General features: G+C 41.5%; 1 protein-coding gene across 1 annotated transcript in view; it reads right to left on the bottom strand.

Annotated features, from left to right (window-relative positions):
- Nucleotides 1-16,171, bottom strand: part of STX8 (syntaxin 8) — a 242,006-nt gene that overhangs the window by 169,744 nt on the left and 56,091 nt on the right. Inside the window, exon 6 of the mRNA XM_014864136.3 lies at nt 7,812-7,904. Coding sequence (XP_014719622.2) covers nt 7,812-7,904 — 93 coding nt within the window. The remainder of the gene's footprint in view (nt 1-7,811; nt 7,905-16,171) is intronic.

The following is a 16,171-nucleotide window of genomic DNA, read 5'->3' as shown; positions in this document are numbered from 1 at the left end:
AGAAAAATTGCTAAATTCACAAACACTGAAGGAGGTTTTATCACACCTCTTTCAGAAACTGACAGAGGAAGCAGAGAGGTAGTAAAGACATGTGAGACGTGGACAACAGAATTCACAAGCCTGATCTACTAAGTGTCTATTAGATGTCTCCCTGTCTTCCCAGGCTGGAAACTACACATTCTCCTCAGGCACACATGGAGTAGTCACCGACCACAGCCGTTACAAAACCTCGCGGGAGATCCTAAGTCCAGAAGAACCGAGATCACAGAGAACATAATTCCCTGATCCCTTCGCAACTCAGTGAGGAAATCAACAACAAAAAGATGGTTTAAAAATGCAAATGTTTGAAAACTTAGAAACAATGAGTTAAAGAGAAAAATCAAAGGCAATTAGAAAATATAACAGAGTAAATGATAATAAAAGCAATAAATATCAATATCTGTAGAGTGGAGAAGCAGTATTTGAAAAAGGATGTATAGCCTTTAGTTTATTTGAAAAGAAGAAATAGTATAAATTAGCATGAAGCCAAAAGCCTGTTCAAAATCACTGTTAACATAGCTGTTTCCTGACTAAGACTGTTGATTGTGGCTAAAAAAAAACAGAGTCCTTCCCAGGAAAATATAAATTCTGTAATTTTCAGGGCCTACTAGGTGTCCACACTGTGAAGTCTTCCCAGCCCTGGCTCCAAATCTCTCCACAACTTCAGCTCGGCACCTTCACCTCATTACTCACTCCTTCCCAGCCACAAAAGCCCTCTTTTAATTTCTCAACGCTGAAGGTTCTCTCCAGCCTCCAAGGCCTCACATGAGATGTCCTGGCACTCCCTGGAATGTTTCAACTGCCCGCTACCCCTTTACACTGGCCAACTTCGGCCCGTTCCCGAAACCTCGGCCACCACTCACAATTAGACCTTCCTGGTATCCCCTGCCACAGCAGCCGGGTCTTTTCTTTGATAGCACTTATCACAATTTGAGAAAATACCTTGATTTGTGAGTGTATTTATTTAATATGTCTCCCCCAGCTAGACTGTGAGAGCAGTAAAGAAGGGGATCTTGTTTTTAGTTACTAATGTTTTTCACTATATAAAGGGCCACACATGCAGCTATTACTCAGTAAATATTTGTTGAATGAATAAATGTCCCATGTCAATGGGGTTATTTCTTCTACCCAAAAGTGGCTAAATACCCTCAGTTTAGATATGCTAACTGTTGTGGGACAATGCAAAAAATATAGACATATAGATATATCTCCCTTATTTTAAGTAAATTATATAGGTAAAATTACAGGATTGAGGGGCTGGCCCCGTGGCCGAGTGGTTAAGTTCGCGCGCTCTGCTGCAGGCGGCCCAGTGTTTCGTTGGTTCGAATCCTGGGCACGGACATGGCACTGCTCATCAAACCACACTGAGGCAGCGTCCCACATGCCACAACTAGAAGGACCCACAACGAAGAATATACAACTATGTACTGGGGGGCTTTGGGGAGAAAAAGGAAAAAAATAAAAAAATCTCAAATTACAGGATTGATAAAGTAGAAAATTGAGTAATCGTACATAATTGGTAACACTAACCTGATGGATATTTAGGTCATTGTATAGTACAGAGCAATGGTCACACCTACACAGTGATCCTGCCTTCCCACCCAGCCTGCTCTCCTCTCTCATCTCCCCATGCTCTCTGGTCTCTGGGTATACTGGCCTTCTCCCAAGTTTCTCAACCATGTCATACTCCTTTCCATAGCATATGCTGTTCCCTCTGTTTGAAATGCTCTTCCCTTTAAAACCCAGTTCAAATATCGTTTCCCAGAAGAAGGCTTTCCTAATCCTAAACTAAATCAGGCTCTCTGGTTACATGTTCTCTAGTACTCTCTATGTTACTTACCATGATCTCTAACTGGGTATCTGTGTGGGTATCTGCCTAATACCTGCCTCCCCGACTAGAACAAAAGCTCCAGGAAGGCAGAAGTCATGTCTTTTTACCATGGTTGTATGTATGGATTCTAGCACAGTGCTTGGCACATAATCGGCACTCAGTATTTGTTGAGTGACTGGAGAATGTACTAAAGAAGAAAATATATTGCTTTAGCTTTAGGGAAAAGACCTTACTAGGTTTAATAAGGCCTTATCTTATTAGGAAAACAAAAGGGTTATTTAATCTAGATAAAGGACAGTCATGGAGCCAGTGTGTAAAATGTACGTGCGTGCACACGTGCGCAGAGGAAAGCTGGGTCGGTACTGCTGCTGCTGATTTTGCGTATCAAGAGAATTTACACCTTCCAGAAGGCCTCAGAGATGACTAAATGGAGTTCTTCCAAAAGATGAAAAGATGGCAGGGGGAGGGGAAGGGAATGGCCTCAGCAACTCCCTTCCATCCTAAGATTCTCTGAGACTAAGTAATTCACAAATTTATTTGTGAATGAAATGCAGACTTGAGAAGCCACTCCACTAATCCTAGCAGCTGGTCAGGTCAACTGAATGAAATCTCAATAAAGGGAAAATTTAAACCCAAGCAGCACAGCCACTTAGAGAAAACCGTTTCCCCACCTGTCATTTATGTGTGCCTACATTCCAAATTTGGGGCAGGGGGTTTGGTTCCCATGTCAATTCATAAAAGCCTGCTAGACCTGCAAAGTGCCTGGTGGCACAGAAAAACGCACGCGCAGTCCTGGGCACAGCTCTCCTGGGATACAGCTCTGGGCAGTGGCTCGGGGCGTCGCCCTGCCGAGGTGTAACCTGCCACCCGCCAAGCAGTAACAGGAACTCCCTATACCTCGAGTCATTTTCTATTTCCTTTAAAGGAATGCAGTTTCTGCCTGTCTTGCTTCCTTCAAATGGCAAGCCTATTTAAGTTCCACGGGTGCGGCATCAGACGACATCACTCCGGCCACAGCCAAAACCTTACACAGTTACAGGCTCGCAGGGCTGGAAGGCATCATTTCAGCAGATCTTCTGATCCCAGCATTCGTCTAACATGTGATCTCACCACCAGGAGGGCCAAGCGGAAAGGGCGCACGTGTTAAATCACTGGGCACTGTACTAGGATGAGGCCAAATACCAAGCAAGTACTCTACAGCAACCCAGACGCGAACAAAAGAGTCTTCTTAGAGCGGTGTTTGCCAAACGTCAGCATTTCAAATGCCACCTTCAGAACTTTCTGCCAGGTTCATATTTTACCTGGATCATATATGCCTAATGTTTTCCTTCACATCAACTCACTATTATTTTTCTGCTTATACAAGTTGACAAAGAAAATTTTATATTACTGTGAAATCACAGGTTTCAAATGCTAGTCATTTTTATTTCTATCACACGTTGAAATATGCAACTATTAAAATGTAAACTGTTTCTCTACATATTACCTAAAATCAGCTTGCCTAACATATACTGGGAAATTCTGATACCAGATAATCCACAAGGAAATTCTTTCACCAAAGTGCCCCCACATTTCACCAGTGCGAGAGTAAATTCTGTTATCAAAGTGCTAAAGTAACAGTTGGAGGGGCAGGGGCTGACTAGGGCACCAGATTTGCAAACTCCCTTCTGTGAAGGCTGCTTTAAGGAAGTCTCTTCAAGAGGTAAGAGGAGCTGTAGACATTGATGGTCTCAGTACACATTTTTCTAGCATAAGAGTAGTTAACCTGAATTCACTGACAACTGACAAAAAGACACAGTTATATGAGTTTCCTGTTGCTGATCAAACAAATTATCACAAACTTAGTGGCTTAAAACAACACACACTCACTCCTCTACAATTCTGGAGATCAAAAATCCGAAATCAGTTTCCCTGGACCGCAATCAGGGTGAGGCTCAAGACGAGAAGCTATTTCCAGGCCTTTTCCAGCTTCTAGAGCCGCATTCCCTGCGTCTCGTGGCTCAGGGCCCTTCCCTCACCCTTGACGCCAGCACTATACCATCTTCCTTCAGTCAGTCATCGCCTTCTGTTGTCAAATGTCCCTCTGACTCCCTTTTATAAGGACACTTGTGAATACATTTAGGCTCCAACCACATAATCCAGGATAATCTCTCCATCTCGATATCCTTAATTTATTAACACCTGCAAAGCCCCTTTTGCCACATAAGATAACACTCACAGATTCCAGGGATCAGGATGTGGGTATCTTTGGGGGCTAACGTTCAGTCTACCACATTACTTTGCTAAACTCTCAACATGGAAATTCAGCTGAGGGGCTCTAACAGACCCTTACAATGGTAATTCACTGATATGCATATGAAATCTTTGATCATTTTGTGTCTTTCAAGGAGCACAGTCATATTTCTAGCTCTTCCAAAGAAACACTGGTCTCCTCAATCCCAATGTTGCCACTGTTGAGAAAGTGGCCTTCCTTGTCACCTTGGTTTCTTCTAGAAAGTGACGAAAGCCTCACAGATTGACAGAGAAACATGAAAAGGATTGGCCAAATTTGGAATATCTGAACATCAAAAAGAAGGACGAGGGGCCAGCCCAGTGGCGTAGTGGTTAAGTTCACGCACTCCACTTCGGCCGCCCAGGGTTCACCTTGATCATGATGAACTGGCTAGGCACAAGGGGCTCATGTCAGATGCTGTTCCAGAATGGAGAACTGTGGTACTGGTTTACTGAAAAATTCCTTTTTTGGGTTTGGATCTCGGGCACGGACCTACACACTGCTCATCAAGTCGTTCTGTGGTAGCGTCCCACATACCAAATAGAGGAAGATTGCCAGAGATGTTAGCTCAGTGACAATCTTCCTCACTAAAAAAAAAAAAAGAAAGAAAAAAGAATGGCAAGGACTGGCATGCACTAGCAGAGATCTGCGAAACAGCCTATTCTTGGCACTATTTCATCCATCAGAACCGCAACTCTATGGCTCTTCTTGGTGCTGCCTTCAAGGTTTGGCCAAGGCCAAAATTACGTCTCAGACTGTCTACTTTAGCCAAGTCAATTCCGTTCAGTTTCTTGTCTTAATGTTCTTTTCAAAAGGCACTGCCCTCTTGAGCATGAACTTTAAGGAATTTTTCAGTAAACCAGTACTATAAGTCTTCATTCTGGAACAGCATCTGAGCAGTCTGACATGAGCCCTTTGTGCCTAGCCAGTTCATCGTGATCAAGGTGAACCAACACAGTTCACCTTGAACTGAAGGGCACTAACTCTGTGGTTCCATGAGGTGATCTCCTTGGTTTGGCTCTCTATCCTTCTCCCCAACCATCCCCCACCTTCACCAGCTACCAACCCCCACATCCAGCATACACCGAGGTCCTCCATCACTGGCATCTTCAGTTAACTGCTAATCCTTTTCCTCATTAGGCTCGGTCACTGGCATATGAACAAGGTTAATTACTGGTGTTGGCCAGGCCCTTTTTAACTCTATATGAGAAGATTGGAAACTGAATTCCTAAACTGATGATAATTCAACCCTTCAGCTTTGTGGTTATGTTCTAAGTACAGTGTATTTTGTTAGTAAGGATTTGATACTTGATTCTAAAAGCTGGTCTGGCTGGCCATTATCCTGGACAATTGTTTCTCTCATTTAAAGAAAACCAAAAGAATAATTCAGTGGGTCAGTAAATCAAACAGAGATATTTACAGCAAAAGTGGTATCCTTCTCCAGTGTCCCAGACTCCCCATTATACACTCAGGTCACAATAGAAACCCAGATAGGGGTGCAACCATGCTCTCCACACCTATAGACAGAATGGCCTTTTTGATTTTGACAAAAGGAATAAAGGCTGATTATAATCCTAGCAGGGATATAATTTTTTATCCTCAGAGAGTCTCTCAGTTCCTATAAAAGAAAATGGCTGACTCTGCCCTATTTCTGAGGAGCAAATGTGCATATTAGAAAACCACCAGCATAACTGCAATCTCTCTGGGAGGCCACCACAGAGAAAACCCAGCTTATTTTGGCAATGAATGGAAAAATACCTCATGTTTGTCTCCATACACATGTATGCATCCGGGTCTGGAATGGCGATGAGGACTGGGGAGGCATGGAGGAAGAGGTGAAAAGGATGGGGGTAGAGTGTGATATGAGAAGAAAGAGTCCCTGACTGCACCTGGGATGGCAGATGTGTATATGTAACTATGCGACTGTTCTTCTGTGCTCGTGTGGGATTTCTATCTGTAACGTGAGCACAGGAGAGGTAATATAAAAACAGAGTGGCAAACATGTTCTCTCAGCCTATTCAACAAGGGCACTGGTTCTCAAGCTTGCCAGCACACTGAAATCATCTAGGGAGCTTTAAGAAATACTGATGCTTAGGCTTCACCATATAGATTATGATTTAATTGGTATAAAGTACTGCGGTAGGCAGATTGGTGGTCCCCTAAAGATGTCTACATGTTGGAATCTATGAATAGATTAGGTTACAAGGCCAAGGGGCATTATGGTTGCAGATGGAATTAAGGTTGCTAGATCAGCTCACCCTAAATAGGGAGATTATTCTGGATTATCTGGGTGGGCCCACTGCAACCACAAAGGTCCTTAAAAGTGGAAGAGGGAGGCAGAAGTTAGAGGTCAGGGTGAGGCAATGTGAGAAGAATTCAATCTACTGTTGCTGGCTTTGAAGATGGAGGAGCGAGCCACAAGCCAAGGAATGCAGGCAGCCTCTAGAAACTGGAAATGGTAAGGAAATTAACTCTCCCCCAGAGTGTCCAGAAAGAAATGCAGCCCTGTCGACACCTGGTTTTAGCCCAGTAAGACCCATGTCAGACTCCAGAACTGTAAGGTAAGTTTGTGGTAATTTGTTACAGCAACAACAGAACACCAACTCAGGTATGGCCTCGGCTTTGGGAGGTTTAAAAGCTCCCCAGGTGATTCTAAAATGCAGCAAAGTGTGATAACCATTGAACTAGAGGAAAGACAAGATAAGGACATACTGGCGTGATTGCTTATGTGGGCAAAAATGCAGGGTGATTTGACCTGCAAAGTCAGCAAGTTACTTCACCAAAGTATGCATCAATTCTTAACCATCTACCCAGAGATTACTCTACGGGTGCTTATCTAAGCACCTCATAGGATGGGCGAGCTTCACCAGCATGGTGGCTAGCATCCTTTCTAGTCTGACCCACTGAACAAGCTAAATTTCCTTGGGATAAAGAACAACTATACATATGATAGGCGGATTTTCTACAGAGATAATTTTCTCCACTCACAAACCAGTGACCCTCCAATTCCCCCGTGTCCATCACAGTAAAAGGGCCATCAGTCCCCTGCATCCGACCTCTCTTCTCCATTCCTACTGCTGCAACCCCCTCTCAGGCTCCCACATCCTCACAACACACACCTCACGCACAAGAGCCTTTCGGGTAGGCTCCCAGCTTAAAGGTCTGGCTCTCCCAAGCCATCTGCTCATGGTTTGCAAATTAATGTTTCTCCAGCCAGATTCGTCACATCAAGCCCTGAATAAATGTCTTGGAGCACTGCTTTTTGCCCTGCAGCCTGGAAGAGGATGAGAGAGGCGCCAACTCTACTGGGTGTGTAGATGACCCGGAGTCTCCACAGCCTCGGTGAGCCTCATCAGTGTAGACTACACTGTGCCATTTCATTGCATGACCACATAAAGGAAAGCTCGTGGGATAAATGGATCACAAGACAAAGTATTTTTAAAAGCAGCTACAGAGAACTGGAAATGTTTTATCAAATTTCTTGACACAGTATTTGGTAACTATAATCTAAATCTGCCACAAACCACCCTCAATTGCATTAAACTATAATAATCCATTGATGTTAAACCACTTTACATGTTTTGTAATATTAAAGTCATTTAACCAATATTTAAGCTTTTAGTTTTTATACTAAATGGCAAATTTGGTCAGTCTCAGGCATGTGCTTACCATTTTGTTCATCCAGCTCATTCCCAATTTCCTGCCCCATCTGTTTCTGGCGACTTATGATGGAGGAAAGGGCATCAAGGCCCGCGTCCTGTTCTGAAAGAAAAAGAAAAACAATTACCTAACTACAAGCCAAAGGGAAACGATTTAAAGTCCAGAAATATACCCAGGTATGTAACACAATTCAATATATGATAAAAGTAACATTTTAAATCAGTCAGGAAAAGAGAAAAACAGTTAACATTATTGGAAAAAAAATTTTTTTAATTAAATACCTACCTCATGCCTTGACCTAAAATAATTTCCAGATGACTTACATTTTTAAGTAATAAAAATGAAGCAATATAAACTTTGACTATAGAAATGTTTAAATTTTCTAATACTAACACATAAAGAGCATGTACAATCAACAGAAAGACTTAATATTCCAATTTTTTTAAATGGGCAAAGGATCTAGACAGGAAACTCACAAAAGAACAAGAGAAAATAAACAAATAAAAGCTCTGACATCACTACTAATTTTTTTTAAATACTGATAAAAAATAATAATGGATTTTTTTTTGACTTACCAGATTTGTAAGGAATATAAAGAATGCTAATACCCAGGGTTAACTGAAGTGTGAAGAACAAGAAGCTCCTAACTACTGTGTAATGGGAGAGAGTTAATACACCTTTCTAGAAAGCAAACTGTGCCTACCTTTTTATCTATCAATTCTATGTCTAGGAATGTATGTAAGAAAACATTCAGATAGTACACAGTGGGGTATACATAAGGATATTCTTTGAAACACTGCTTCCTGTGCTGGTCATCAATTTATTGCCTCTTAACTCCAAATTCACCCTTTTTGACTGATCTGTGAAAATGGATCTGGAGCCTTTAAATATTTTTTCTTTGCCAGCTTTGTCAGCAGAGGAGACTGCAGAGACGTTACAGGAGGAAAGGGTTTGCTTCCTGCCTCCAGCCTGCTCTGTCGCCAGGCTCCTGCAGCGCCTACAGCTTCTTCAGCATCCAGCTCCTTCAGTGTCCAGAACCAGCAGCACCCACAGGCCAGCAACCTCTCCCGACACAGCCCTCCTTGGGCAGTTTTATAACAGAGGGCCTCCAGTTAGACACTTTCCCATCAACAGTATTCCCTAGGACCCTAGAGGGCAGCTTTCTAGCACATTCCACCGGCTTGGCTCAGCTGGGCACCAGGGTGACTTCTCTGAAATCCAGTGACCCCAGCTGTGTCCTCTTCAGTAACATCTGTGCCTCAACCCCGGCCGCGGGGCGCTTCCTCGGGCCTCTATCTCGGCGGAGGGCTGCTGACTACACCTCACCTGCTATTTCTGTTCTCTCTCTCTCTTGCCAGTGGATCCCTCATTACTCTAATTTCCTGTTATAGTTAGTAATTCTGTATGTTAAACTTTCCCTGTTCAAATTTTTCTCCTGATTAGACCCAGACTGATGCATTAATAATAGTGAAAAATAGGAAACCACCTAAACGCCCAAACAAAAGGATCTGTTTAAAGACTTAGAGCGTATCGACACAGTAAAACACTATGTAGCCATTAAAAGTGATATTGCACGTGTCTATTTTAAAATTGACAAAAGTTCATGAGATGTTATTAAGTTAAAAAGCGGGATACAGAACAATGTGTAGTAAAATAGCATTTTTGTTTTAAAAAATGAAAATGTATTACTTTTCTAAATTTTGAAAATTTAAAGAGAAAAGAACTCAAGTAACTCAAGATTCTTCCTTTAAAATTTGATTTTTTTTTTTTTTTTAAACTAGGCAATCTCAGTGATCTCTTTGTAAGAACCTTTTCCCTTTGCTTTCAGGTGCCCGGGGAAGCGCATTCGGAGGCTGAGTCTAATGACTCTTTCTGCGCAAGCAATACGCCAGATGAAGGCAACACGCTGCTTCAGCTTCGCTTGTTGACAGTTCTTAAAACAACTGTTTCACGTAAAGGAATATCGACAAAAGCAGAAATCACAAAGGTCTTCTTACCCAAGATCACATGAACATTTACTTATATTTTTTGCCTAGTCTTTTGATGGAATTAAGCCATTACACTTAACTCGTTAATTCATCTGGAATTTATTTAAACTAATGGTGTGAGGTAAGGACCCTTTAGTGACATTTTTTGACACTACATACTTTTTTAACCATACAAATGACCTGCTGTCTCCAGGGATCGTTCCAAGGGACCATTTTATAGCAAAATCACTTTATAATGAGGTCCTTTTGGTCTTTAGTAACAACCTCTTGGATGGCCTCCAAGATAAATCTATCATCAACCTCGTGCTGCTCTAGGATGACTGATGTTATAGTAAAGTTCCAAATGCATCCCAAGAAGAATCCGTATATAGGACTGAGGGTCAAGTGTCAACACAAATTAAAAGGTAAGACAATTTAAAAAGAGGAGAGGAGACGGGGCTGGCCCCGTGGCCGAGTGGTTAAGTTCGCGTGCTCCGCTGCAGGCGGCCCAGTGTTTCGTTGGTTCGAATCCTGGGCGCGGACATGGCACTGCTCATCAAACCACGCTGAGGCAGCGTCCCACATGCCACAACTAGAAGGACCCACAACGAAGAATATACAACTATGCACCGGGGGACTTTGGGGAGAAAAAGGAGAAAAATAAAATCTTTAAAAAAAAAAAAGAGGAGAGGAGATGCTTCTACAGTTTTCAGTTATGAAAAGAATCATTAAAGTTATAAAGCTGCTTTATCTAGTAGAGACATAGACTATGAATGAAAAATACCTACATTGCACTCTTTTCTCTCAACCTTGACTCACTGTCTGACGTAACTACCTAAAGGTTCTCTAATACAAAACAGAAAGAGGGCTAAAAATTCTGCTCCACTCAAATCATTTCTACAAGAATTTAGCACCTCCTCACTATGGTTAAGTGCTATGATAAATTTGCATTCCATAATCCAAAGACATAGGAGGTCCAGATGACTGAGATGCTGTGTATGTAATATTAATATTGATGACCTGAGCATCTCCAAGTCCTAGAGCAGCATTTCTAAGGGGAGGTGGTATGATCACCTTAGATACAACAAGCAAAATAAAATGATGTTACTTGCAAAAAAATATAAACAATCAAGAACAAGGCAGTCATGCAGAACATATAAAACTACCATGATGTCATGATGATAGCTCATTACTATAATCTGCGCTACCCTATCACATAACCCAAGTTATTGTCTCACAATAGATCATTTGCAACATACCCACACTCTACTAATCATCCTTCAATTTTATAATGGTGTTAATTTTAAAAAATGGATGACCATTGTGCTACGCAGAATAATGGCCCCCTAAAGATGTCCACATCCCAATTCCTGGAACCTGTGAATATGTGACCTAACATGACAAAAGGAACTTTGCAGATGTGATTGAGATTAAGGTATTTGAGAGGGGAGATTATTCTGGATTGTCCAGGTGGGCCCAATGTAATCATAAGAGTCCTTAAAACAGAGAACCTTTCCCAGCTGTAATCAGAGGGAGATATGAAGAAGGGTCAAGGGTCAGAGAGATGCAACTTGCTGGCTTTGAAGACTGAAGAAGGGAACCATGAGCCAGTGGGTAGCCTCTAGAAGCTGGAAAACGCAAGGGAATGAATTCTTCCCAGGAGCTTCCAAAATGGAACCCAGCCCTGCCAATGCCTTGATCTTAGCCCAGTGAGACCCATATTGCACTTCTGACCGACAGAATTATAAGACAATAAATTTGTAGCTTAAGTGACAAAGTTTGTACTAATTTATCACAACAGCAATAGAAAACTAATACAATCATTCTCTGAAAATCCCTTTGGAATAATTAGGTGTTTGGATACTTCCTATCTTTAGACATTCAGAAAAACCATCTTCTAACTAAGTATCATGTAATTGTGGGAGGACTATCTAGTGGCTGTAGATTAAAAATAAAACGACAGTCATCATAAAGTATTCTTGCCAAAAATAACAAACTTGATTCTGATCAAGCCACTAAATCTAACTAACAATTTACAGAAAATATGTGGGATAGAGAAATATGTTCAACAATCTATGGGATACAAATAGCAAGATCTAGATAGCGGGAAACTAGAGGACAAATGACCCTGTTTCTTCAACCAAGAAACTGCCAAGAAAAAAAGAGAGTTGGCAAAGGTACCTATCTATTAAAGAAACTTCAGGGACATATCAATTAGTTGCAACGTACAGACTATATTCAGATCCTGAATTGAACAACCTAAGAGAAACATCATAGGACCATCTGGGAAATCTGAACACTGACTGGAGATTTGATTATACTAAGGAAATACTGTTAATTTGTTAAGGGGGATAATGGCATTGTGATTATATATTTTTTTAAAACAGTCCTTATCTTTTACAAACATACTTTAGAGATATATTCTGGAATATTGACCAATGAAATTATATAATATCTTGGATTTGCTTCAAAATTAATCCAGGGGATGGGCAGGTGGGTAGACATACAGATGAAACAAGATTGGCTATGAGTTGATAACTGCTGGAGCAAGTGATGGGTAAAACGGAATCATTATCTTACTCTCTCTGCTTCTATATGCTTGAAATTTTCCACAGCAAAAGATTATCAACATTTTAACAAGCAAATAAAACAAAGGGATATTCCTGAGAGTTGCAACCTCAGGCCGCTGATTGAGCACATGACGAGAGCACCAAGGGCTGGGGCCATGTCTTCTTTTCCTATGTCTTTGCCTAGTTCTGAGCCCAACTGGTTGCATAGAGCAAGTACTTAATGAGTGGTGTTTAAATCAAAGAATGACCACAGAGGGTCCTCCAGGTTTGCAGAAGAAAGACATACCGTCTCTCCTAGACATACGGAAGGGCAGTAGGAGACAGCCTCCTCTGAGTTTAGGTAGTAGAAAAGTAATTGATGTTGTGCTGTCCAGTGCCCAGAGAGAAGCAATGGAAATTCTCATATTTAACATACAGAAGGAGTTCTCCTTGAATAAAAGGAAGTAAGGAACGAATGAGGAAAGGATTAGGTCAAGCTGGATAAAGCTAATCACTAAGTTGGGAAGACTCTTAGAGCAAGTTTTAAGAATACATGTTTTTATTTTTGTTTTTGTTTTAAGATTTTAGTAAAAGAATCATGGTCTAGGTGACAGCTACAAGAAAGGGCATCTTCAAAGAAAGTTGTGTGTGGGGGCCGGCCCGCGGCCGAGTGGCTGAGTTCGCCCGCTCCACTTTGGCAGCCCAGGGTTTCGCTGGTTCAGATCCTGGGCATGGACATGGCACTGCTCATCAAGCCATGCTGAGGTAGCATCCCACACAGCACAACCAGAGGCACTCACAGCCAGAATATACAACTATGTATTGGGAGGCTTTGGGGAGAAGAAGGGAAAAAAAGATTGGCAACAGATGTTAGCTCAGGTGTCCATCTTTAAAAAAAAAGAGAAGTGTGTGAAGTTATGATTGCAAGTGTTCAAAGATCACCTACTAAGATTTGCCAGTATAAAATGGAGTCCAGCTAGCCACCTCCACCACGACTATTTCACATGAAAATATTTAGAGACCTAAGAACAGAAATCTAAAACTAATGTACAACTTTCTACTAGAATCTAGAAAGAATATCTATAGAATAACGGCAAACACAGAGATAATTAAGAAACCCCACCAAAGAGACCTCCTGAGTAAAGGTAGAACGGTACTTCATGCCTTCTCCAGGGTCTGTCATTGACTCAGAGACAAAGGACTCAAAAAGCTACCTTCCTTTTCTCTCTCTCGTGGATTTTTGAGAAGACCCAGTTATTGTCATCACCCTGCTCATCTTCTGCCTAATGTCCATTTGTGTCTGAAATTACAGCTTACATAGCACAGAAGCCAAGACTGGCTAACTGGTTGTAATGAGGCCTAGCTTCTAGGTTAGGAAAGGAAGGCATTCATTGCCTCAAGTCTAAGTTCTACCAATAAACTGTTATTTTAGGGCGATTTGCAAAGCTTTTCTAAAGGTCAACGAAAGTACAGAAAGGCTAACAGATCCCATGGACGAAAGGAAGTTAGAAATGCCCTTCATGGTTCTTTATTTTATCTAGTGCAGGATCTGGCAATGAAGCCATGCCACAGCAACCTCAGCACATCACCAAGATTCTTGAGGCAGAGAAAAGGCTGATAAGGGTCTTATGTAAAGATTACTTCCGGTTTTGTGTTTATCCTTGAAAAACAGCTTGCTAAAAAAGCAAAGAGGGACACAGCATTTCAAAAGACAAAGGTAAGAGTAGAAAAACAAAGTGATCTGCAATACGTGCTGCTCCTCTCCTCTGCTCCTTCATCTCCACAAACCCCGCAGGCCAGCAGGCCTTCAGAGGGTGGGCATCTCAATAAGGATGCTGTCTGTTTTGGAGACTCAATGACAAAAACTTGCAGTTGGCATCCTCTCACACCCAACCTACAGCAATCTCTGAATGCAGCACCTTCTCAGTGACAGGGTTATTTTTTTTACTTGAAAACAGCCTTTCCCAGCAAAAAGCAACAACACTAGAAAAGTCATTAGTATTAGCTAGCAAGACATGCTTTTCAGGAACCATGAATCTTGAAGAATAAAGCACCGCAAATGAATGGTTGTGCTGTGTGTAAAGCCGTATTGCTCTTAATTTTTTCACTCTGCTTCAAATATGATAATGGGTAAAGTATGTTGAACTGAAGATATAAGGGAGGCAGTATCTCATTTACTGGGTAATTTCACTGTGACAAGGGAGTTCAAAATAGAATTAGACTTCTGCTTCTGGCCAAGATGGACTGACAGGGACCAGATTTACTTCTGGCCTGAAACAACTCAGGGAAAAAAACACAAAACCACAGGAAAAAAGTAAAACAACAATTTCAAGACACAGACGTCGGGAATTGAAGGACAGTGATCCCTGAGAGATAGGAAACAAACTACATGAGCTCTGATTGCCCCAGATTATTGTCTTGAGAGTTCCCAGGCTGTAGTGTGGGGAAGGGGGACACCAGGTGGGGCCGGCAGTCTCCCTGAGTTAAAAAGAATCCAAAGAGGTCAAGGTGGCTAGAGTATGTAGGGCACAGAACCAGAGAGGAGAGAGCTGCACAGAGAGAAAACTCCAGAGATTTTCACAGGGTCCACCTTGAGGCTTCATGTGAGCGTTGATCAGGCCGTGTGTGTGAGGAAACTAACGAAGGCTGGGGAAGGAACCACCTGAAAGGGTTAAGGGAATATCCTCTGAGCTCAAACAGGGCTGGACACAGTTCCTATTCCCACTGACCAATGGATTGAATTTTCTAATCAAAAGACAGAGTGGCTGGATGGATTAAAAAACAAGATCCAACAATATGCTGCCTCCAGGAGACTCATCTCAGCTCTAAAGACAAACACAGGCTTAGAGTGAAGGGATGGAAGATGATACTCCAAGAAAATGGCAAGCAAAAGAAAGCAGGTGTTGCCATACTTACATCAGACAAAGCCAACTTCGAGATTAAGAAAACAATGAAAGACAAAGAGGGGAATATATAATGATAAAAGGGAGATTCCACCAAGAGGAAATAACACTTACGAATATATATACACCCAACACAGGTGCACCAAAGTATACAAAGCAACTACTAACAGACCTAAAGGGAGAAACTGACAGTAACACAATAATAGGTGCGGATCTCAACATGCCACCTACATCAATGGATAGATCATCCAGACAGAAAGTCAACAAGGAAACACCGGCCTTAAATGAAACACTAGACCAGAAGGACTTAATACATATAGACCATTCCATCCAAAAACAGCAGAAGACACATTCTTCTCAAGTGTACGTGGGACATTCTCAAAGACAGACCATACGTTGGGAAACAAGGCAGTCCTCAATAAATTTAAGAAAACTGAAATCATATCAAGTATCTTTTCTGATCACAATGCTATGAAACTAGAAATCAACTACAAGGAAAACACTGGGAAAGGCACAAATATGCAGAGATTAAACAGCATGCTACTGAACAACCACTGGATCAATAAAGAAATCAAAGGAGAAATCAAAAAATACCTGGAGACAAGTGAAAATGAAAACACAACATACCAACTCTTATGGGATGCAGCAAAAGCAGTGCTAAGAGGGAAATTTACAGCAATACAGGTCTACCTTAGCAAACAAGAAAAATCTCCGGTAAATAACCTTAAACTACATCTAACAGAACTAGGAAAAGAAGAGCAAACAAAGCCCAAAGTCAGCAGGAGGGAAATAATAAAAACTAGAGCAGAAATAAATAAAATAGGGACTATAAAAACAATAAAAAGGATCAATGAAACCAAGAGCTGGTTCTTTGAGAAGATAAACAAAACTGATAAAAATCTTTAGCCAGATTCACTAAAAAAGGAAGAGAGAGGATGCAAATAAAATTA

This window comes from Equus asinus, chromosome 13 (genome assembly GCF_041296235.1).
Source record: "Equus asinus isolate D_3611 breed Donkey chromosome 13, EquAss-T2T_v2, whole genome shotgun sequence".
NCBI lineage: Eukaryota > Metazoa > Chordata > Mammalia > Perissodactyla > Equidae > Equus > Equus asinus.
The sequence above is the reverse complement of the archived record's forward strand: the minus strand, read 5'-3'. Positions and strand labels throughout refer to the sequence as shown.